This window comes from Balaenoptera ricei, chromosome 6 (assembly GCF_028023285.1).
Source record: "Balaenoptera ricei isolate mBalRic1 chromosome 6, mBalRic1.hap2, whole genome shotgun sequence".
Lineage (NCBI taxonomy): Eukaryota > Metazoa > Chordata > Mammalia > Artiodactyla > Balaenopteridae > Balaenoptera > Balaenoptera ricei.
Window position 1 is genome coordinate 56136883 of NC_082644.1, and position 26799 is coordinate 56163681.

The 26799-nt window shown below is 36.7% G+C and overlaps 1 protein-coding gene across 2 annotated transcripts in view; it reads right to left on the reverse strand.

The window, feature by feature from the left end:
- CNTLN (centlein) overlaps nucleotides 1–26799 on the reverse strand; it is a 354675-nt gene that overhangs the window by 84130 nt on the left and 243746 nt on the right. For both annotated transcript variants that reach the window (XM_059924674.1, XM_059924673.1), the window contains exons 17-18: nucleotides 14733–14823; nucleotides 14430–14653 (exon numbers count right to left, since the gene is read on the reverse strand). In XM_059924674.1, coding sequence (XP_059780657.1) covers nucleotides 14430–14653; nucleotides 14733–14823 — 315 coding nt within the window. The remainder of the gene's footprint in view (nucleotides 1–14429; nucleotides 14654–14732; nucleotides 14824–26799) is intronic.

The window sequence follows — 26799 nt, forward strand, 5'->3', positions numbered from 1 at the left end:
CTGATTCCCTTAATAGCAAAACTCATTGAAATAACTAAAATACATTTAATTACATTCTTCAGTTATTCTCCTTCTCTTCTCATTTCTCAGTTCTTCTCATGGACTCATCCTAATCAGCAGCATTTGACAGATGGTTGTTCACGTCTCAAAATATTTTCATCATTTGGCTTCTTCAATACTCCTTTCTCTTGGTTTTCTTTCTACTTAACTGGCCTCTCCTTTTCTGGATCTTCCTCATCTGCCCAAACTCTAAGGGTTGGAGGCCCCAGGGCTCAGACCTGGTACCTCTTCTTTTTTTCTATCTGCCTTCATTCCTTAGGTGATCCCATCCAGTCTCATGTTTTTAAATATAACCTAAATACTCCTAACTCCAAAATTCATACCTCCAACCCAGCCCTCTCCTCTAAATTTTATACTCAATTATCCTACTGCTCACTTGATATCTTCATTTCAGTGACAAATTGCACTTGGCTACAATGGTAAGCTGTCAATGATTTTTAGCCCCTAGGGTTTTACATTTATTTTTTGGCAAATTCTGGTGTGCATTTATAAGAATAATTGTTATATTTTAATCCAACTTTGTTGGTATGTTTTCATATAAGGTTCCACTACCCCACAATAATTAGTATATTATATTGTCAAATATATTCTATCATCAACTTTCTGCTCACTTTAATTAGAATCCTCACTGGTACCTTAAAGACTTAACTTTTTTAACCTTTCCCTACATGATTGGTCATAAACTCTGTGTGTTACACCAATGCAAAATCTCCTGCTTTTCTTCTAACTTTTTCTGCTTCTATTACTATTGTCTAAATACTTATCATCTTTTGCCTTGATATTTAAACAATCTCTTATCTAGCTACTTGCATTGAATTTCTGTTCTCTTGAACTTTAGCATCAGGCCTCACTGTATATCAGAAGCACCTGAGAGCTTTCAAAAACTAGCAAGGTGCAGGGACCACCCCAGTTATTTTAATTTAATTGGTCTAGCATAAGACCTGGGCATAGGTATTTTTAAAACTCCCCAGGTGAGGACAGCATGCAGCTAGGGTTGAAAACCACAGATATATTGGATTACTCACTAGTCTCAACAAACTACTTTCTCACCTTGATGCTTTTCCAAGCTTTCTTTCTTCTAATGATTTTGTTCTACACACAAACCTTTCAAAATCAAATCAAATTTTAAGTCTAAGCCCAAATGCCATCTCCTTCAAAAGCCTTACTAAATAATGACAGCAATGAATAACAGTCTGTCTTTGTCCACATGTCCATGGTATATATTACATACATGCTATATATATAAGAGCTTCCTTGTACAGTGGTACACATGTCCAACTTCCCTAATGTCTCTTATACAGGGGACAAGGATCATGTTTAATTCATTATTGAATATCCCATTATTAGAGAGTCTTACATGTATTCGGTGCATTAAACTAAATTGAATTATAACCAGTATAAACATACATAACTATCCATGTGCAAACCAATATTTTAGGCATTTAAAATCAAACTCTAAAATATATGCATATTTAAAAATCATAATAATCCCATAGTGAGAAAAATGTTATAATTTTTCAGTTACACTTATATTGATATTTTAATGAGAGATACTTTCCTAAAAGTATATTGACACAAAGTGAAAACACTACTAGGAATATAAGACTGTGTAGTATATTATAACACTGGTTCATTATAAACAACAACTAAATTTCTAAGTGATGTTTTCAGGTCACATTTTCTTAATATTTTCTGTGGTAAGATCACAAGTGAATCTGAAAACAGTATAGGGAGTATGATTTTGCAGTACATTGTGTTCTGAGTGATAATAATAGTTCCTAACAAAGTCTAATAAAAGGCACAGACATTCTGTTACAAATATCACTTGGTTCATCTAGAAGATAGGACGTAGGAATAAGACGGTCACGTCCAATTCCACATGGATTGTCAGCTCAGATCCTGGTTTTTGCACAGTTTACCTTTCGAACATGATCCGAATGACATTTCACAAATTCCTGGATAAATGTTGCTACACTCTGCTAGGAGAGAGACAGGCTATGTCATGCACAGATCAATAATAGCACTGTGTTTCATCAGCCTCAAAATCAAAAGTGCTTCATCTGGCAAAAGCCATGGCCCTAGAGAATCTGACATATATAAACTGAATACCCTACAAGGAATGTGTACTACACAAGCTATTGGGGTAAGATAAAAGAAAACTCTGGAGATTAACAATGAAGTACAATAAGAGAGTACTAGTTTTCTACTTCATTATTACGAGAGGCATGAACACAGATCATAAAAATGGAAATGAGGCTATTTAAAATTCTACAATTCCTGACAGAAAAAAAATGGGGCCCGAACAATAAACACCTTCAATCTTTTTAATAAAGGCTGTTATGTAAATAAATATAAAGCAAAGACAAATATAAGTTTAGGATACAATAGTAACCATATAAATCTCTGTAGACAAAAATGGTTTTTTGGAGATCCACAAAATACAGAATTATAGGGTTGACTGAAAGACTCTTCAGACTTAGTAGTTATCATGTTCAATGTTTATTTGCTAAATTAACCTAAAAACCCAAAGTATTTGTTGAATAGGTTATGCTCTGTGGTTTTTAATGCCAGATTCTGACACTTGGCAAAAGTCCTTTATTTGGGGCTAGAGTAAACTCATTTAAGATTAATTAGTTTATGCAATTGGACAAGAGACAAAGCAAACTTAAAAACTCAAATCCTAAAATGAACCTGCTTTGTTTAAGATGGATGTTACCAAAAAAGTTTCTGAGGAGAAAAATCTGCTGTTGCAGAATTTAGCTGTATCTGATTCAGGGGGCAGGGGAATCAAGAATTCATCAAGACTCTCCTCCCCACGGTCCAGGCAGCCGGTCAACTAGGCCATTGGCCCTCAAGCAGCGCCTTGTCCCTTATTTAGTTCTGGGGAGCGCCTGGCAGACATGAGGGCTGTAGAGATGGACTTGGAGGGCAGACAGGTAAAACCACTTTAGAAGGTGCACTTCTACCTGTACGAGTCCTCTTCTGGGGCTTGTGGATGGAAGAGTTTTAAAGGGTGGATGGATAGTTTGTGAGGATGGATGGTTGAGAAGTCAGAGGCCTGTAACGTGAGTCACAAGAGAGTCTAGAATGGGTTTTCTGCTTAGATGGAAGTAGACTCTGTGCAGCAGTCCCAGAAGACTTGCACAAGAAGAGGTTCAGACAACAGAAAATAAGCCTAAGCAATTGTGCAGTGGGTTTCCGTTGAAAGTGACTTTTGCTGGATTTGGAGGATGGAAAGTTGTAAGCATTGAATCTCTGAATGAGGTTCATCCATCTGAAGGACCTTCAAGATGGCAGAGGAGTAAGACGTGGAGATCACCTTCCTCCCCATAAATACATCAAAAATACATCTACATGTGGAACAACTCCTACAGAACACCTACTGAACACAGGCAGAAGACCTCAGAATTTCCAAAAGGCAAGAAACTCCCCACGTACCTGGCCATGTGGCTGACAGGGTCTTGGTGCTCCGGCCAGGTGTCAGGCCTGAGCCTCTGAGGTGGGAGAGCTGAGTTCAGGACATCTGTCCACCACAGACTTCCCGGCCCCTCATAATATCAATCGGTGAGAGCTCTCCCATAGATCTCCATCTCAACGCTAAGACCCAGCTCCACTCAAAGACCAGCGATCTCCAGTGCTGGACACCCCATGCCAAACAACTAGCAAGACAGGAACACAACCCCACCCATTAGCAGAGAGACTGCCTAAAATCATAATAAGGTCACAGACACCCCAAAACACACCACCAGACGCAGTCCTGCCCACAAGAAAGACAAGATCCAGCCTCATCCATCAGAACACAGGCACCAGTCCCCTCCAAAAGGAAGCCTACACAACCCACTGAACCAAACTTAGCCACTGGGAGCAGACACCAAAAACAATGGGAACTACGAACCTGCAGCCTGTGAAAAGGAGACCCCAAACACAGTAAGTTAAGCAAAATGAAAAGACAGAGAAATACACAGCAGATGAAGGAGCAAGGTAAAACCCACCAGACCAAACAAATGAAGAGGAAATAGGCAGTGTACCTGAAAAAAGAATTCAGAGTAATGATAGTAAAGATCATCCAAAATCTTGGACATAGAATGCAGAAAATGCAAGAAACATTTAACAAGGACCTAGAAGAACTAAAGAGCAAACAAACAATAATGAACAACACAGTAAATGAAATTAAAAATTCTCTAGAAGGAATCAGTAGCAGAATAACTGAGGCAGAAGAAAGGATAAGGGACCTGGAAGATAAAATAGTGTAAATAACTACCACAGAGCAGAATACAGAGAAAAGAATGAAAAGAATTGAGGACAGTCTCAGAGACCTCTGGGACAATATCAAGCGCACCAACATTTGAATTATAGGGGTCTCAGAAGAAGAGAAAAAGAAAGGGACTGAGAAAATATTTGAAGAGATTATAGTTGAAAACTTCCCTCATATGGGAAAGGAAATAGTCAATCAAGTCCAGGAAGCACAGAGAGTCCCATACAGGATAAATACAAGGAGAAACACGCCAAGACACATATTAATCAAACTATCAAAAATTAAATACAAAGAAAAGATATTGAAAGCAGCAAGGGAAAAGCAACAAATAACATAAAAGGGAATCCCCATAAGGTTAACAGCTGATCTTTCAGCAGAAACTCTGCAAGCAAGAAGGGAGTGGCAGGACATATTTAAAGTGATGAAAGGGAAAAACCTACAACTAAGATTACTCTACCCAGCAGGAATCTCATTCAGATTCAACGGAGAAATTAAAACCTTTACAGACAAGCAAAAGTTAAGAGAATTCAGTACCACCAAGCCAGCTTTACAACAAATGCTAAAGGAACTTCTCTAGGCATGAAACACCAGAGAAGGAAAAGACCTAAATAACAAACCCAAAACAATTAAGAAAATGGTAATAGAAACATACATATCGATAATTACCTTAAATGTAAATGGATTAAAAGCTCCAACCAAAAGACACAGACTGGCTGAATGGATACAAAAACAAGGCCCGTATATATGCTGCCTACAAGAGACCACTTCAGACCTAGGGACACATACAGACTGAAAGTGAGGGCATGGAAAAAGATGTTCCCTGCAAATGGAAATCAAAAGAAAGCTGGAGTAGCATTTCTCATATCAGACAAAACAGACTTTAAAATAAAGACTATTACAAGAGACAAAGAAGGACACTACAGAATGATCAAGGGATCAATCTAAGAAGAAGATATAACAATTTTAAATATTTATGCACCCAACATTGGAGCACCACAATACATAAGGCAAATGCTAACAGCCATAAAAGGGGAAATCGACAGTAACACAATCACTGTTGGGGAATTTTAACACCCCACTTTCAACATGGACAGATCATCCAAAATGAAAATAAATAAGGAAACACAAGCTTTAAATGACACAACAGACCAGACAGACTTAATTGATATTTTTAGGACATTCCACCCAAAAGCGGAAGAGTACACTTTCTTCTCAAGTGCACATGGAACTTTCTCCAGAATACACCACATATTGGGTCACAAATCATGCTTTGGAAAATTTAAGAAAACTAAATCGTTATCAAGCATCTTTTCTGACTACAACGCTATGAGATTAGAAATCAATTACAGGAAAAAAAACAGTAAAAAACACAAACCCATGGAGGCTAAGCAGTGTGCTGCTAAATAAGCAAGAGACCACTGAAGGAATCAAAGAAGAAATAAAAAAATACCTAGAAACAAATGACAACAGAAACACAACAATCCAAACCTATGGGAAGCGGCAAAAGGAGTTCTAAGAGGGAAGTTCATAGGATTTCAAGGTCACCTCAAGAAACAAGAAAAATCTCAAATAAACAATTTGAGATTACACCTAAAGCAACTAGAAAAAGTTGCTAGAACTAGAAAACAATTACACCTAAAGCAACTAGAAAAAGAAAAACAAAGAAAACCCAAAGTTAGGAGAAGGAAAGAAATCATAAAGATCAGAGCAGAAAGAAATGAAATAGAAACGAAGAAAATGATAGCAAAGATCATAAAACTAAACCTTGGTTCTTTGAGAAGATAGACAAAATTGATAAAGGTTTAGCCAGATTCATCAGGAAAAAAAGGGAGAGGACTCAAATCAATGAAATTAGAAATGAAAAAGAAGAGATTACAACTGACACTGCAGAAATATAAAAGGTCATAAGAGACTACTACAAGCAACTATATGCCAATAAAATGGACAACCTGGAAGAAAGGGACAAATTCTTGGAAAAGTACAACTTTCCAAGACTGAACAAGGAAAAATTAGAAAATATAAACAGACCAATCACAGGTAATGAAATGGAAACTGTAATTAAAAATCTTCCAGGGCTTCCCTGGTGGCGCAGTGGTTAAGAAAACGCCTGCCAATGCAGGGGACACGGGTTCGAGCCCTGGTCCGGGAAGATCCCACGTGCTGCAGAGCAACTAAGCCCATGCGCCACAACTACCGAGCCTGCGCTCTAGAGTCCGTGCACCACAACTACTGAAACCCGCGCGCCTAGAGCCCCGTGCTGCGCAGCAAGAGAAGCCACCACAATGAGAAGCCTGTGCACTGCAAAAAGAGTAGCCCCTGCTCACTGCAACTAGAGAAAGCCCGCGTGCAGCAAAGAAGACGCAACAAAGCCAAAAATAATAATAAATAAATAAAATAAATACATTTATAGAAAAAAAAATCTTCCAGCAGAGAGGGTGTGGAGAAAATGGAATCCTCTTGCACTGCTGGTGGGAATGTAAATTGATACAGCTACCATGGAGAATAGTATGGAGGTTCCTTAAAAAACTAAAAATAGAACTACCATACGACCCAGCAATCCCACTACTGGGCATATACCCTGAGAAAACCATAATGCAAAAAGAGTCATGTACCACAATGTTCATTGTAGCACTATTTACAGTAGCCAGGACATGGAAGCAACCTAAGTGTCCATCGACAGATGAACGGATAAAGAAGATGTGGCACGTATACACAAAGTAATATTACTCAGCCATAAAAAGAAATGAAATTCAGTTATTTGTAGTGAGGTGGATGGCCCTAGAGTCTGTCATACAGAGTGAAGTAAATCAGATATAGAAAAAGCAACACCATATGCTAACAAATAAATATGGAATCTAAAAAAAAAAAAAAGGTTCTGAAAAACCTAGGGGCAGGACAGGAATAAAGATGCAGACATAGAGATTGGACTTGAGGACACAGGGAGGGGGAAGGGTAAGCTGGGACGAAGTGAGAGAGTAGCACTGATATATATATACACTACCAAATGTAAAACAGATAGCTAGTGGGAAGCAGCTGCATAGCACAGCGAGATCAGCTTGGTGCTTTGTGACCACCTAGAGGGGTAGGTTAGGGAGGATGGGAGGGAGACGCAAGATATGGGGATATATGTATATGTATAGCTGATTCACTTTGTTATAAAGTAGAAATTAACAGAACATTGTAAAGCAATTATACTCCAAAAAAGATGTTAAGAAAAAAAAAAACATAAAAAAAAAAAAACTTCCAGCAAATAGAAGTCCAGGACCAGATGGCTTCACAGGTGAATTCTATCAAACATTTAGAGAAGAGTTAACACCTATCCTCCTCAAACTCTTCCAAAAAATTGTGGAGGGAGGAACAATCCCAAACTCATTTTATGATGCCATCATCACCCTGATACCAAAACTAGACAAAGACACTACAAAAAAAGAAAATTATAGACCAATATCAATAATGAACATAGATGCAAAAATCCTCAACAAAATACTAGCAAATAGAATCCAACAACACATGAAAAGGATCATACACCACGATCAAGTGGGATTATTCCAGGGATGCAAGGATTCTTCAATAAACGTAAGACAATCAATGTGATACACCATATTAACAAATTAAAGAATAAAAACCATATGAACATCTCAATAGATGCAGAAAAAGTTTCTGACAAAATTCAACACCCAATTATGATAAAAACACTCCAGAAAGTGGGCACAGAGGGAACCTCCCTCAACATAATAAAAGCTATATATGACAAACCCACAGCAAATATCATTGTCAATGGTGAAAAACTGAAAGCATTTCTTCTAAGATCAGGAACAAGACAAGGATGTCCACTCTTGCCACTATTATTCAACATAGCTTTGGAAGTTTTAGCCACTACAATCAGAGAAGAAAAAGAAATAAAAGGAATCCAAATCGGAAAAGAAGAAGCCAAACTGTCACTGTTTGCTGATGACATGATACTATACGTAGAAAATCCTAAAGATGCGACCAGAAAACTACTAGAGCTAATCAATGAATTTGGTAAAGTAGCAGGATACAAAATTAATGCACAGAAATTTCTTGCATTACACTATACACTAACACTATACACTAACAATGAAAGATCAGAAAGAGAATTTAAGGAAACAATCTTATTTACCATCGCAACAAAAACATAAAATACTTAGGAATAAACCTATCTAAGGAGTCAAAAGACCTGTACTCAGAACACTATAAAACACTGATGACAGAAATCAAAGATAACATAAACAGGTGGAAAGATATACCATGCTCTTGGATTGGAAGAATCAATACTGTGAAAATAACTATACTACCCAAAGCAATCGACAGGTTCAATGCAATCCCTATCAAATTACCAATGGCAATTTTCACAGAACTAGAACTAGAAATTTTACAATTTGTATGGAAACACAAAAGACCCCGAATAGCCCAAGCAATCTTGAGTAAGAAAAACAGAGCTGGAGGAATCCAGCTCCCTGACTTCAGACTATACTACAAAGCTACAGTAATCAAGACAGTATGGTACTGGCACAAAAATAGAAATATAGATCAACAGAACAGGATAGAAAGTCCAGAGATAAACCCATGCACATATGGTCACCTTATCTTTGATAAAGGAGGCAGGAATATACAGTGGAGAAAAGACAGCCTCTTTAATAAGTAGTTCTGGGAAAAATGGATAGACACATCTAAAAGAATGAAATTAAAACACACCCTAACACCATATACAAAAATAAACTCAAAATGGATTAAAGACCTAAATGTAAGGCCAGACACTATAAAACTCTTAGAGGAAAACAGGCAGAACACTCTATGACATAAATCACAGCAGGATCCTTTTTGACCCACCTCCTAGAGAAATGGAAATGAAAACAAAAATAAACAAATGGGACCTAATGAAACTTAAAATCTTTTGCACAGCAAAGGAAACCTTCAACAAGACAAAAAGACAACCCCCAGAATGGGAGAAAATATTTGCAAATGAAGCAACTGACAAAGGATTAATCTCCAAAATACACAAGCAGCTCATACAGCTCAATATCAAGAAAACAAACAACCCAATCCAAAAATGGGGAGAAGACCTAAATAGACATTTCTCCAAAGAAGATATACGGATTACCGATAAACACATGAAAGAATGCTCAATATCACTATCATTAGAGAAATGCAAATCAAAACTACAATGAAGTATCACCTCACACTGGTCAGAATGGCCATCATCAAAAAATCTACAAACAATAAATGCTGGAGAGGGTGTGGAGAAAAGGGAACTCTCCTGCACTGTTGGTGGGAATGTAAATTGATACAGCCACTATGGAGAACAGTATGGAGGTTCCTTAAAAAACTAAAAATAGAGCTACCATATGATCCAGCAATCCCACTACTGGGCATATACCCCAAGAAAACCATAATTCAAAAAGATACATGTACCACAATATTCACTGCAGCACTATTTACAGTAGCCAGGATGTGGAAGAAACCTAAATGTCCATCAATAGATGAATGGATAAAGAAGATGTGGCACATATATTCAATGGAATATTACTCAGCCATAAAAAGAAACAACATTGAGTTATTTGTAGTGAGGTGGATGGACCTAGAATCTGTCATACAGAGTGAAGTAAGTCAGAAAGAGAAAAACAAATACCATATGCTAACCCATATATATGGAATTGAAAAAAGTGGTACTGATGAACCTAGTGGCAGGGCAGGAATAAAGACGCAGACGTAGAGAATGGACTTGAGGGCACAGGGTGGGAAGGGGAAGCTGGGATGAAGTGAGAGAGTAGCACTGACATATATACACTACCAAATGTAAAATGGATGGCTAGTGGGAAGCTGCTGCATAGCACAAGGAGATCAACTTGATGCTTTGTGACAACCTAGAGGGGTGTGATAGGGAGGCTCAAGAAGGAGGGGATATGGGGATATATGTATACATATAGCTGATTCACTTTGTTGTACAGCAGAAACTAACACAACATTGTAAAGCATTTATACTCCAATAAAGATATGAAAAAAAATAAAAGAGTCTGCCTGCCAATGCAGGGGACATGGGTTCGAGCCCTGGTCCGGGAAGATCCCACATCTTGCAGAGCTACTAATCCTGCGTGCCGCAACTACTGAGCCTGTGCTCTAGAGCCCGTGAGCCACAACTACTGAGCCCACGACCCACAACTACTGAAGCCTGCACACTTAGAGCCTGTGCTCCGCAACAGGAGAAGCCACCGTAATGAGAAGCCCGTGCACCACAATGAAGAGTACCACTGCTAGCCACATCTAGAGAAAGCCCGCGTGCAGCAACGAAGACCCAACGCAGCCAAAAAAAAGAAAAAATTAAGATTCATTCATGTTATATTGTGTGTCAATATTTCACTAATTTTGGTGATTTAATAATATTCCTCGTATGAATATATCACAATCTGTTTATCTGCTCACTAACAAACGGACATTTCAGTTGTTTCTACCTTTTGGTTATTATTAATAATGCTGCTATGAATAATACTGCCTTAACATTGACTGTCTTTTTATATGGTGTCTTAAGGTAAGATAGAGGCAAGAGACTGGGCTTTCTCATTTCTTTTCTGAGCATGCAAATAGCTCTATGAATGCATGTGTCCTCTAGATTCCCAAGAATATGTCAGAGCCTTTCAAAACTCTTATGGGCATCTCATTCCCCATTCAAGCTGTTTGGTTAATATATTGTTTGACGTAAACTGGAATCCATCACCTCAGGCAACCTGAAGTTAAGACACTTGCCTGTATTGTAGCTGACAACCCCATCCACCAACCCCTCCCTGCCAAGAAGAAAGCTGTCCACACTGAATGAGATCAGAGTCCCTGGGGTCTTCCAGAGAACCACTGGATAGAGCAAATAATGACAATTAATTGGGAATGAGGCTTACAAGGAGCTCCAGTTCCATTCTGATTCTTCTGGTAGCTGCCAGGATGCATGGGGAACATGCATTATTATTTTTCCAAGGCTACTGCTGAGTTGGGACAAATTAAAATGCCTGTTCCATCAAAGTTTCCTGTTCTTATCTAGACACATTTGTTTTTCTTGAATAAACACTCCTTAGATCCTTGCAAGTATGGTTAATTTCCAGAGTTTCACTGAAGAATTGTAAGTGATCTCTAATGTGCACAGAGAGTCTCTATAAAATGCTTTATAGTTTTCATGTAAAATACTTCTGCTTGATCTTCAATCTTTTTAAAGATAAGGAATTCATAGCTTAGAAAACTTGTAACTTCCTTGAACCATCTATTAATTCCCTTAGGAATATTACATTAACCCTTAGAAGACTTGGTTCTGTACCCAGTGTTATGAAAATGTTGATTCTCAACAATTTTTGCCCTTTTTTCCATTGCTTTTATGGAAGAGTAAATTTTCAAAGTCCTTACACTAATAGTGATATATGCTACAACATGGATGAACTTTGAAAACATTAAGCTAAGTGAAAGAAGCCAGACACAAAAGGCCATATATTGTCGATTCCATCTATATTAAATGTCTAGAATATGCAAATCCAAATAAACAGAATGTAGATTAGTGATTGCCTAGGGCTCAGAGAGATGGAGAAATAGAAGGATGATAAGCAAAGGGTTCAGGGTCTCTTTCTGATGTTATGAAAATGTTCTAAAATTGATTTTGGTGATGGTTGCACAACTTTGTCCATATTGTAACAACCACTGAATTAAATGATAGAATTGTCTGGTATGTGAATTATGTTTCATTAAAGTTACTGCCAAAAATAATAATAGTGGGTGATTTTACCCACTCTCAATAATTGATACTTCATTTACCTCACTCTCAATAATTGACAGAACTGAACAGAAAATCAGCAACGACAGAAGAGTTGAACATCAGTTATTAACCAACTACACCTAAGAGATATATATAGAACACTCAACCCAACAACAGCAAAATACAAATTCTTATCAAGTGCAAATGGAACATTCTCCAAGATCTATTATATGTTAGGTCACAAAACAAGTCTTAATACATTTATAAAAACCAGATCATAGAAAGTAACTTCCAGTGTAAGTTTGGAACATGGGTCAAGATTCGGTATAACACCACTCTTGGAATAAAGGCCAAACACAGTTCCTATTAGTACAGCTAGTATACCACTAATCTTTTATAAGTAAAACATTTCTAAGCATTGCTTGAATCAAAGCACTAGATATTGGAAGTAGGGAATTTATAATTTAAAATTATGTGTGATACTGGTTTAAAAATTATTTTCTAGAATGATGAAAATATTACTTCTGTGTAAACAACAAATCATTCCTTATACACACAAATACCTTTAAGAATGGACACTTAAGCAGTCTCCCAAGGCAATAGAAATAAAAGCAAAAATAAACAATAATATTTGGAACTAATCAAACTTACAAGCTTTTGCACAGCAAAGGAAACCATAAACAAAATGAAAAGACAACCTACCAACTGGGAGAAAATATTTGCAAATGGTGCGACCAACAGAAGCTTAATTTCCAAAATATACAAACAGTTCATACAATTCAATAACAACAACAACAAAGAAAAATCCAATCAAAAAAGGGCAGAAGACCTAAGTAGACATTTCTCCAAAGAAGACATACAGATGGCTAATAGGCACATGAAAAGATGCTCATCATTGTTAATTATCAGAGAAATGTAAATCAAAACTGCAATGAGGTACCAACTCACACCAGTCAGAATGGACATCATTAAAAATTTACAAATAACAAATGCTGGAGAGGGTGTGGAGAAAAGGGAATCCTCTTACACTGATGGTGGGAATGTATATTGTTGTAGCCACTATGGAAAATAGTAAAAAGGTCCCTCTAAAAACTAAAAATAGAGTTGCCATATGATCCAGCAATCCCACTCCTGAGGATATACCCAGACAAAACTATAATTCAAAAAGATACATGCACCCCTATGTTCAGAGCAGCACTATTTACAATAGCCAAGACATGGAAACAACCTAAATGTCCATCGACAGATGAATGGATAAAGAAGATGTGGTATACACACACACACACACACACACACATACACACACACACAATGGAATATTACTCAGCCATTAAAAAGAATGAAATAATGCCATTTGCAGCAACACAGTTGGACCTAGAGATTATCAAACTAAGAGAAGTCAGAAAGAGAAAGTCAAATACCATATGATATCACTTATATATGAAATCTAAAATACAACACAAATGAACACATCTATGAAACAGAAGAGACTCAGAGACATAGAGAACTTGTGGCTGCCAAGGGGGGAGGAGGGGTGGGGAAAGGAAGGATTGGGAGTTTGGGATTAGTAGATGCAAACTATTATATATAGGATGGATAAACAAGGTCCTGCTGTATAGCACAGGGATTACATTCAATATCTTGTGATAAAACCATAACAGAAAAGAATATGAAAAAGAATATATATGTATAATTGAGTCACTTTGCTGTCAGCAGAAATTAACACAACATTGTAAATCGACTATACTTCAATACAAAATTTTAAAAAAGAATAGAGACTTAAGGAATAATCTTTTCTTTTTTATTTGCTTTAAGATTAAATTATGATAACCAGCAGTAAGGTATACTGTGTCTAAAAATTGTTACAGAAAACTCAACTCACCTGAGTAAAAATATATATAAGTTATAGGAACACATTAATATAGATATTCATATTAAAATCTTCACATTTTATACTTGTATTTGCAAAGAAGAGCTGGGGCAATTACTAGTTAATAATGTGATTTATAATGATAAATGGAAAGTTTTAGACATGGGCAAATGGGTGAGCTAAATGAACTTATGGAGCCTGCTTTTAAAATCTAAGATATAACAGAATAAATATCACATAAAAATGTTAGGGTAAAGAAAAAAACTAAGTGGAAAAGGAATTCTAGTAAAGTACTTGTCAAAAGATTTGGAGTTCTCCTTAATAAGACCTTATTTAAGAAATCTAGATATTAAACATTACATCAGTTAGCAGTGTCTGGGAAATTTTTAAACTCATAGACATGTCTAACACAAATATGAACCAAACAACACATGTAAAACAAAATATCCATTTTTATAATATAGTCTACTGTAATTTATTTGTAAAGTTCCCTTTACCTTTATTGTCTGTCTGCTTGTTTGAAACCGCTGATCAGACACTTGCCTCTGGTGAAGGAGCTTTTCATTGACTTCTTTATATTCTTTAATAGCCAGTTCTGCTGCTTTTTTGGAATTCAGAAGTACACTGTTCTGTTGTTGCAAGGATACTATACGTTCTCGTAATAAAATAATACTGCTATTTGACTTCTGGGCCGTTATATTTTTCCAATTTTCTCTGTTAACTATATAAAAATAATGTTAATAATTTTTTGAAAAATCTCATTAAATTAAAAAGACTGTTAATTTCATATGTATTCTTACCTCTGGTAGGACCTGTCGTACGTGAGCTCTTTTGAATATTACTATTCTTCTTTTGAAAAGTTGGTTTTTCGGCATTCTTGTGAAAATAATTCTAAATTTGAAAGTTTCATAAAAATTAGATTATTACTCAATAACAATTTCAAGTGAACCGACATAGTATACAATACTTCTTTACTTAAAAACATATTTGTGCAGAGTAAAAAAGAAGTCTGGACAATAAAATTCTATAATTGATGCCAAGAACTCATAAATGAACATAATACGTGCACTAACGACCTAGCAGGTAGAAGATAAAAATACAAAAATGAACCCAAAAGTAGTAGAAATTTAACCTATGAACAGTTTAAAAAGCTAGGAGCAAAAATAGTAAAAGTGACAAAAATAAAATAACTATATTTAATAACGTATTCTCTGGGAATCTAGTTCCTTTTCTCAAATACTGTTCTCCATTGTAGAATGAAAAATCCCTTCTGACAAATGAAGCTAAAATAATGTTGATGATAATAAAGTAACTTTCCATGAATCTGTATCTTTTCCTCATGACATTCCAATGCACTGAGACTAAATAAAATGAAGCCACGTTGACTTTTGTTCCAAACCGTTTCACCGATGTATAAAAGCTTTCCCGAAACAAAAATTTAAATAGGAATATGTTTCAAAATATTATAAACCCGAATAATAAAATATGTGGTCTTGTTTAAGAATTCATTGCCCAGAAAACAGGAAAAATATCAATCTAGAAAACTATTTCTTTAAAAAAAGGAATTTTTTTCAAACAACCCAATTCAGGAACATATAATTATAATAAAAATGGAAGGAAAAAATAAATTTGACCAAATGTTACTTTGACAACGAGCCATATATTTTATATCAACAGATACATAAACTATACTATATTATACATAAGGTATGGCCCTAAAGTAATAGAACTGATTTATTAACACAAATACCAGAAACTCCTATCTAAGATAGGGTTTTCCTTTAAACGAATTACTTTCCTTTAAATGAACTATGTTTCATTAAATATCTCATTTGAACTTGTCTTCAGAACCAGTATACAAGATATATTTTTAAATGTTTCATTCCCTTATTAAGATTCAGTTAATATTATGCGCTGGTCATGTATCTACCACTATAAAAAGATCCAAAATAGAACTATCAAATTACCAATATTAGTTACCAGACTTGATATCAAATTAACTGGACTTAAAATAAAAAAGAGGCTTCCATTTCCAGTATTATTACTGATCAGAAATCCAGAAATATTCTTATAATTTGAAGGGAGCACACTTAAAGCATGTTTTAAACATGACAAAGTGTTAAGGGAAATTCTGAGGCCAAAAATAAAGTAAAGCAAGAATTCAGAGGGACTTCCCTGGCGGTCCAGTGGTTACGATTCCAGGCTTTCACTGCTGGGGGCCCAGGTTCAAACCCTGGTCAGGGAACTAAGATCCCACAAGCCGTGAGGTGCAGCCAAAAAAAAAATAATCCAGAGAGACAAGTGACAAGCAAAGTGGCTAGCAAACTATAGGACAATTCATAATCCCCTGTGACCTTGAAATTCAATTTAAATACCAAAGCAGAATATAGGAGGAAAGGAAAGAAAGCCTAGGCCCCAGCTCCAGATGAGAAATTTGAAGTCACAAAGCTAGGGCACTGTATATAGCAATAGCCTGTATCTTTTTTATTGCTGAGTAGTATTCTATGGTATCGACGTATCATAGTTTGATTAACCATTCAGCTATTAAAGAAAATTTTGGTCGTTGCAGTTTTTAGCTATTAAAAATAAAGCTGTTATGACCATTCATGTACAAGTTTTTTAGGTAAACAAATTTTCATTTCTATAAGTGTCCAAGAGTGAGAGAGCTGGGTTGTATGGTAAGCATATAATTTTTTTTTTTTAAAGAAACTGCCTACTGTTTCCCAGAGTGCTATACCACTTTATATTCACACTAGCACTACATAAGAGATCCAGTTTCTCTGCATCCTTGTTAGCACTTGGTATTGTCGCTATCTTTTATTTTAGGTGTTCTAACAGATGTGTATCTCATCAGGGTCTTAATCTGCGTTTCCCGAATGGTTAATGATGTTGAACATTTTTATGTGTGCGTATTTACCATCCATTTATTCTTTTCAGTGAAATGTCTGTTCATGTCTTTTGCCTGTTTTCTACTTGGATTGTTTGATTTTCTACTGTTGAGCTTTAACAAAATCCTTATATATTCAAGATATCAGTCCTTTGTCAAATATATGATTTATAAATACTTCCTCCCAGTCTGTAGTATGTCTTTTTAATCCTCTTAATAGGGTCTTTCACAAAGCAAAAGTTCTTAATTTTTGAAGTTCTCAAATTTGATGTTTTCCTTTAGGGATCATGCTTTTGATAACATGTCTAAAAACTCTTCAGCAAGTCTTAAGTCCCAGAGATTTTCTCTTATGGTTCCTTCTGAAAGTATTATAATTTGTTTTATACTTATATCTGTGATCTATTTCAAGTTAATTTTTGCATAAGGTGTGAGGTTTAGGTATAGGTTTATTTTTTTGCCTAGGGATCTCCAATTGTTCCAGCACTATTTGTTGAAAAGACTATCCTTCCTCTATTGAACTGCTTTTGCACCCTTTTCAAAAATCAGTTGTTTTCCATACTTGTGGAGCCACTTCTAGGTTCTATATTCCATTATGTAAGTATTAAACCTTTCTTCCTCTCTTGGTGGGTGTTTGGTGTCACCAGTCTTGACATCAAATTGAGTGGTGGGGAATGATAACATCCTCTGTGGGGCAGACACAAAATAGTTACCTTATTTTTTGGTTAAATTTCCCATTTGGTTCTTTTTTATATATTCTATTTCTTTGATGAGAATTTCTATTTCATTCTTGAGATGTTCTATTTTTTCATTTGTTTCAAGCCTGTTTGTAAATGCTTGTTGAAGCATTTTTAATGACAGCTACTTTAAAGTGCTGTCATGTAATTTGATTGTCTATGTCATCTTGCTGTTACCTTCTGTTGTTGCCTTTTTTTCATTCAAGTTGAGGTGTTCCTGGTTGCTAGTTATAATGAGTGATTTTCGGTTATATCCTGGACATTTTGGGTATTATGTTTCAAAACTCCATATCTTATTTAAATCTTTTGTTTTAGCAGGCTTCCTCTGATGCCACACTCATGGGGCAAGGAGGACCACCTCATTACTGCCAGTTGGGGATAGAAGTCCGGTCTCTGCTGACACCCTGGTTGGGGAGGGGAACCTCATTACTCTTGGTGGGGGTGAAAGTTCAGGCTCCCCACAGACCTCTGCTAATACCACCCTGCTTGGAAAATGGAGCAGGACTTTGTCTCTGCTCCTAACTTGGCCTCTCTTGACACAGTGGGGAGGGCGTGGGAGGCTTTATAGATATGGGAGGTTATGAAAGTCCGAATTTCTGCACTTCACCTCTGAAATCTAGAGGAACCCTGCTAGGAAACGAAAGGGGCATCTTTTTATTGCTGGATAGAGGTAGATGTCCAGCTCCCCATGTGGTCTCTAATGACATAAATGGAGGGAGTCATTACCATTGGCCCCTCACTGGTACCTGTTAGAAGGAGGAGGAATGCCTTCTTATAGCCAGGTGAGAGTTAAAGTGTAGGTTCCCCACTAGGTCTTTACTGGTGGGGGTAGAGGTAGGGTTGCAATTTTTTCTGTGGTGTTCAGCTAGAGTAGGACAGTTATTGTGTAAAAGTTTTCTGTCTTACTGGGCTATCTATTTCCTGGTCCTTTGACTAGGGAGAACAGGGTTTTACAGGGGGCTTTTATCATCTAACCAATTGGCCTTTCCAAGATGCAGGTTTCTTCAGCACCCAGGCCAGGATATGTCAGGCAAAATGAAAACCCAGAGAACTCACCAACCATGTTCTTCTTCCAGTTCTGAGATCCCTACCTGGTGTGTCTTCTCTCTACCTTTCAGAGTCTTCTCATCGTTTTATTATTAAATTTATATTTATACAGTCTCTATCAAAATCCCAAAGGATTGTCTGTGAGAAGCTGATTCTAAAGAGCCAAGGACCAAGAATACTGAAGAGACTCTTGAAAGAAAACAAGGTGGGGGACTTGCTCTATTATCAATCAAGAGTACTATACAATAACAGTAATGAGACAGTATGGTATAGATAAATATACTGATGGAACAGAAGAAAAAGTCTAGAGACATACCCACATGTATATGCATGTGTGATTTACAGTAAAGTTGGTGCTGTTGAACACAGTGGGGCAAAGTGTAAAACTTAATCTCTATCATTCATCACATGCAAAAATCAATGCCAGACAGACATAAAAATCAAAACAGTAAATCAGTTTATATAGAAAAAGATAACAAGTAAGGTAGTATAAAAATATCTAAGTTGAAGTAGGTAAAAAATAATTACAGAGAACATAAAAAGTGCTATTCATACAGGAAAAAAAATTGTTAAATTTGACCACATTAGAATTACGATGTTCTATTCCCCAAAAGATTCCACTAAAAAGGGTGAAAAGGCATAGCATGGAGAAGGGCAAGATATCTACAGTGTATATAATCAACATAAGGCTCATATATAGCATATGTAAGAACTCCTACAGATGAATAAGGAAAAGACAGACAACTCATTTGTAAAATGGGCAGAGACTTGAGGAAGCAATTCATTGAAGAATTCCAAATGGTCAATAATTGTAAGAAAGTAGTATTCAACACTTTATTAGTAATCACACAATGTAAATTAAACCCACAATGATATACCTCAACATACAAACAAAAGTGGCTGAGATAAGAAGGACTAACATAACAAACGTTGATGAGAAGCAGTAAAAATGTTTACAGCCTGTTGGTGGGTACAACACTTTGGAAAATAGCAGTATCACCAAAAATCTTAGAAACACATAGTCTATGGTACAGTAATTCTACCCTGTAGGAATTTCATTACAGACAGGTCCATACCAGTACAGTGGAAGACATTTACAAGAATATTCATTGCAACATTATTTGCAAGAAATCCAAACTGAAGCAACCCAAAATTCAGCAGTAGAATGGATAAATAAATTGTGATATATTCGGACAATGAAATACTATATACAACAATAAAAATGAATGAACTCCACATAACACTGAATAAAATAAGGCCAGGGGGCTTCCCTGGTGGTGCAGTGGTTGAGAATCCGCCTGCCAATGCAGGGGACACGGGTTCGAGCCCTGGTCTAGGAAGATCCCACATGCCGCGGAGCAACTGGGCCCGTGAGCCACAACTGCTGAGCCCGCGGGTCTGGAGCCTGTGCTCCGCAACAAGAGAGGCCGTGATAGTGAGAGGCCCGCACACCACGATGAAGAGTGGCCCCCGCTCACTGCAACTAGAGAAAGCCCTCGCACAGAAACGAAGACCCAACACAGCCAAAAATAAATAAATAAATAAATTTATTTATTTATTTTAAAAAAAGGCCAGAAACAAAAGAAGACATACCTTATAGATTCCATAAAGTTCAAAAACAGGCAAAATTAACCATAATATTAGAAGAAATAAAATTATAAAGAAAAGAAGGGGAGTGATTAAAGGTAAGATAATGGCTACCTTTGGAGTGAGTGAGAAGTTCTACTATTTGCCAAACCCAGTTGGTACAATTTGATCAACTGTTACTTTCTGACTGCCAACAATGTACACAGATCTACTCAAAGTAGTCTACACTAACACTCTCTTGTTTTATGAAAAGAATTATGAGTTCCTTTTATTTATAAACTCATTAAGCTGCACATAATTGACTGCAACTAAACAAAGTTCCCAATGATATAATGTATAACAAAATAGTTTTCTGTAAAATCTATTTATCAACCAACCACTCAATCAGCAGGTACTTAGAATATAATTCTTCATCTGAACTTTATTATGGTAGTAACCAAAATAAACTTTTGTCATCCTTCAACTTTTTCCTCTAAAGTTCTGGCCAGATCTCAAATAATAAACACTTTGGATTAGGTTTTTAAAAAACCTTATACATTACTTCAACGGTAATCTGGTTTTTTTTTTTAAACAAAAGAAAATAATCTTTTTTCAGTTTTTCACTGATTTACGTTGAATAGATAAAACTTTTGATGACAAGATGTATCAATAATAAGAATTATTGAATAAGTTGTTTTGGAACGTCAATATTTTAAGATTTAAAATACATTGGGGAGGGTGGGTGCTTCAAGATGGTGGAGGAGTAAGACGTGGAGGAGATCACCGTCCTCCCCACAAATACATCAGAAATACATCTACATGTGGAACAACTCCTACAGAACACCTACTGAAAACTGGCAGAAGACCTCAGGCTTCCAAAAAGGCAAAAAATCCCCACGTACCTGGCTGTGTGACTGACAGGGTCTTGGTGCTCCGGCCAGGTGTCAGGCCTGAGCCTCTGATGTGGGAGTGCCGAGTTCAGGACACTGGTCCACCAGAGACCTCCCGGCCCCATGTAATATCAGTCAGTGAGAGCTCTCCCGGAGACCTCCATCTCAACGCTAAGACCCACCTCCTCACAACGACCAGCAAGCTCCAGTGCTGGACACCCCATGCCAAACAACTAGCAAGACAGGAACACAACCCCACCCGTTAGCAGAGAGGCTGCCTAAAATCATACTATGTTCACAGACACCCCAAAAAACACCACCGGACATGGTGCTGCCCACCAGAAAGAAAAGATCCAGCCTCATCAGAACACAGGCACCAGTCCCCTCCAAAAGGAAGCCTACACAACCCACTGAACCAAACTTAGCCACTGGGGGCAGACACCAAAAACAACGGGAACTATGAACCTGCAGCCTGTGAAAAGGAGACCCCAAACACAGTATGTTATGCAAAATGAGAAGACAGAGAAATACACAGCAGATGAAGGAGCAAGATAAAAACCCACTAGACCAAACAAATGAAGAGGAAATAGGCAGCGTACCTGAAAAAGAATTCAGAGTAATGATAGTAAAGATGATCCAAAATCTTGGAAATAGAATGCAGAAAATGCAAGAAACATTTAACAAGGACCTAGAAGAACTAAAGAGCAAACAAACAATGATGAACAATACAATAAATAAAATTAAAAATTCTCTAGAAGGAATGAAGAGCAGAATAACTGAGGTAGAAAAACGGGTAAGGGACTTGGAAGATAAAATACTGGAAATAACTACCGCAGAGTAGAATACAGAAGAAAGAACCCAAAGAATTGAGGACAGTCTCAGAGACATCTGGGACAACATTAAATGCACCAACATTCGAATTATAGGGCTCCCAGAAGAAGAGAAAAAGAAAGGGACTGAGAAAATATTTGAAGAGATTATAGTTGAAAACTTCCCTCATATGGGAAAGGAAATAGTCAATCAAGTCTAGGATAAATATCCATACAGGATAAATACAAGGAGAAACACGCCAAGACACATATTAATCAAACTATCAAAAATTAAATACAAACAAAAAAATATTGAAAGCAACAAGGGAAAAGCAACAAATAACATACAAGGGAATCCCCAAAAGGTTAACAGCTGATCTTTCAGCAGAAACTCTGCAAGCAAGAAGGGAGTGGCAGGACATATTTAAAGTGATGAAAGGGAAAAACCTACAACCAAGATTACTCTACCCAGCAAGGATCTCATTCAGATTCGATGGAGAAATTAAAACCTTTACAGACAAGCAAAAGTTAAGAAAATTCAGTACCGCCAAACCAGCTTTACAACAAAGGCTAAAGGACCTTCTCTAGGCAGGAAACACAATAGAAGGAAAAGACCCACAACTACAAACATAAAACAATTAAGAAAATGGTAGTAGGAACATACATATCGATAATTACCTTAAATTTAAATGGATTAAATGCTCCAATCAAAACACACAGACTGGCTGAATGGATACAAAAACAAGGCCCATATATATGTTGTCTACAAGAGACCACTGCAAACCTAGGGACACGTACAGACTGAAAGTGAGGGCATGGAAAAAGATATTACATGCAAATGGAAATCAAAAGAAAGTTGGAATAGCAATTCTCATATCAGACCAAATAGACTTTTAAATAAAGACTATTACAAGAGACAAAGAAGGACACTACAGAATGATCAAGGTATCAACCCAAGAACAAGATATAACAACTGTAAATATTTACGCACTCAACATAGGAGCACCTCAATACATAAGGCAAATGCTAACAGCCATAAAAGGGGAAATTGACAGTAACACAATCACAGTAGGGGACTTTAACACCCCACTTTCACCAATGGACAGATCATCCAAAATGAAAATAAATAAGGAAACACAAGCTTTAAATGACACATTAAACAAGATGGACTTAATTGATATTTTTTTTTTTTTAAACATCTTTATTGAAGTATAATTGCCTTACAATAGTGTGTTAGCTTCTGCTTTATAACAAAGTGAATCAGTTATACATATACAATATGTTCCCATTTCTCTTCCCTCTTGCATCTCCCTCCCTCCCACCCTCCCCATCCCACCCCTCTAGGTGGTCACAAAGCACCGAGCTGATCTCCCTGGGCTATGCGGCTGCTTCCCACTAGCTATCTATTTTACATTTGGTAGTGTATATATGTCCATGACACTCTCTTACCCTGTCACATCTCACCCCACCCCCTCCCCATATCCTCAAGTCCATTCTCTAGTAGGTCTGTGTCTTTATTCCCGTCTTGCCACTAGGTTCTTCATGGCCTTTTTTTTTTTTTTTTCCTTAGATTCCGTATATATGTGTTAGCATACTGTATTTGTTTTTCTCTTTCTGACTTACTTCACTCTGTATGACAGACTCTAACTCCATCCACCTCATTACAAATACCTCCATTTCATTTCTTTTTATGGCTGAGTAATATTCCATTGTATATATGTGCCACATCTTCTTTATCCATTCGTCTGTCGATGGACATTTAGGTTGCTTCCATGTCCTGGCTATTGTAAATAGAGCTGCAATGAACATTGTGGTACATGACACTTTTTGACCTATGGTTTTCTCAGGGTATATGCCCAGTAGTGGAATTGCTGGGTCGTATGGTAGTTCTATTTGTAGTTTTTTAAGGAACCTCCATACTGTTCTCCATAGTGGCTGTATCAATTTACATTCCCACCAACAGTGCAAGAGTGTTCCCTTTCCTCCACACCCTCTCCAGCATTTATTGTTTCTAGATTTTTTGATGATGGCCATTCTGACCGGTGTGAGATGATATCTCATTGTAGTTTTGATTTGCATTTCTCTAATGATTAATGATGTTGAGCATTCTTTCATGTGTCTGTAGGCCATCTGTATATCTTCTTTGGAGAAATGTCTATTTAGGTCTTCTGCCCATTTTTGGATTGGGTTGTTCGTTTTTTTGTTATTGAGCTGCATGAGCTGCTTGTAAATCTTGGAGATTAATCCTTTGTCAGTTGCTTCATTTGCAAATATTTTCTCCCATTCTGATCATCTCAATAGATGCAGAGAAAGCTTTCGACAAAATTCAACACCCATTTATGATAAAAGCCCTGCAGAAAGTAGGCATAGAGGGAACTTTCCTCAACATAATAAAGGCCATATATGACAAACCCACAGCCAACATTGTCCTCAATGGTGAAAAACTGAAACCATTTCCACTAAGATCAGGAACAAGACAAGGTTGCCCACTCTCACCACTATTATTCAACATAGTTTTGGAAGTGTTAGCCACAGCAATCAGAGAAGACAAAGAAATAAAAGGAATCCAAATCGGAAAAGAAGAAGTAAAGCTGTCACTATTTGCAGATGACATGATACTATACATAGAGAATCCTAAAGAGGCTACCAGAAAACTCCTAGAGCTAATCAATGAATTTGGTAAAGTAGCAGGATACAAAATTAATGCACAGAAATCACTTGCATTTCTATACACTAATGACGAAAAATCTGAAAGGGAAATTAAGAAAACACTCCCGTTTACCATTGCAACAAAAAGAATAAGATATCTAGGAATAAACCTACCTAAGGAGACAAAAGACCTGTATGCAGAAAATTATAAGACACTGATGAAAGAAATTAAAGATGATACAAATAGATGGAGAGATATACCATGTTCCTGGATTGGAAGAATCAACATTGTGAAAATGACTCTACTACCCAAAGCAATCTACAGATTCAATGCAATCCCTATCAAACTACCACTGGCATTTTTCACAGAACTAGAACAAAAAATTTCACAATTTGTATGGAAACACAAAAGACCCCGAATAGCCAAAGCAATCTTGAGAACGAAAAATGGAGCTGGGGGAATCAGGCTCCCTGACTTCAGACTATACTACAAAGCTTCAGTAATCAAGACAGTTTGGTACTGGCACAAAAACAGAAATATAGATCAATGGAACAGGATAGAAAGCCCAGAGATAAACCCACACACATATGGTCACCTTATCTTTGATAAAGGAGGCAAGCATATACAGTGGAGAAAAGACAGCCTCTTCAATAAGTGGTGCTGGGAAAATTGGACAGGTACATGTAAAAGTATGAAATTAGAACACTCCCTGACACCATGCACAAAAATAAACTCCAAATGGATTAAAGACCTAAGTGTAAGGCCAGACACTATCAAACTCTTAGAGGAAAACATAGGCAGAACACTCTATGACATACATCACAGCAAGATTCTTTTTGACCCAGCTCCCAGAGAAATGGAAATAAGAACACAAATAAACAAATATGACCTAATGAAACTTAATTGATATTTATAGGACATTCCATCTAAAACACAGAATACATTTTCTTCTCAAGTGCTCATGGAACATTGTCCAGGATAGATCATCTCTTGGGACACAAATCAAGTCTTGGTAAATTTAAGAAAATTGAAATCATATCAAGTATCTTTTCTTACCACAACGTTATGAGACTAGGTATCAATTACAGGAAAAACACTCTAAAAAATACAACCAAATGGAGGCTAAACAACATGCTACTAAATAACCAAGAGATGACTGAAGATATCAAAGAGAAAATCAAAAAATACCTAGAAACAAATGACAATGAAAACATGACGACCCAAAACCTATGGGATGCAGCAAAAGCAGTTCTAAGAGGGAAGTTTATTGCAATACAATCCTACCTCAAGAAACAAAAAAACTCTCAAATAAACAACCTAACCTTACACTTAAAGCAATTAGAGAAAGAAGAACAAAAAAAACCCCAAAGTTAGCAGAAGAAAAGAAATCATAAAGATCAGTGCAGAAGTAAATGGAAGAGAAATGAAGGAAACAATAGCAAAGATCAATAAAACTAAAAGCTGGTTCTTTGAAAAGATAAACAAAATTGATAAACCCTTAGCCAGACACATCAAGAAAAAAAGGGAGAAGACTCAAATCAACAGAATTAGAAATGAAAAAGGAGAAGTAAAAACTGACACTGCAGAAATACCAAGGATCATGAGAGATTACTACAAGCAACTCTATGCCAATAAAATGGACAACCTGGAAGAAATGGACAATTCATAGAAAAGCCCAACCTTCTGAGACCGAACTAGGAAGAAATAGAAAATATAAACAGACCAATCACAAGCACTGAAATTGAAACTGTGATTAAAAATGTACCAACAAACAAAAGCCCAGGACCAGATGGCATCACAGGCGAATTCTATCAAACATTTAGGGAAGAGCTAACACCTATCCTTCTCAAACTCTTCCAAAATATAGCAGAGGGAGGAACACTCCCAAACTCATTCTACGAGGCCACCATCACGCTGATACCAAAGCCACACAAAGATGTAACAAAAAGAGAAAACTACAGACCAATATCTCTGATGAACATAGACGCAAAAATCCTCAACAAAATACTAGCAGACTGAATCCAAGAGCATATTAAAAGGATCACAAACCATGATCAAGTGGGGTTTAGCCCAGGAACGCAAGGATTCTTCAATATTTATTGAAGAATCAATCAATGCGATACACCATAGTAACAAATTGAAGGATAAAAACCATATGATAATCTCATTAGATGCAGAAAAAGCCTTCGACAAAATTCTACAACCAATTATGATAAAAACTCTCCAGAAAGTAGGCATAGAGGGAACTTAACTCAACATAATAAAGGCCATATATGAAAAACCC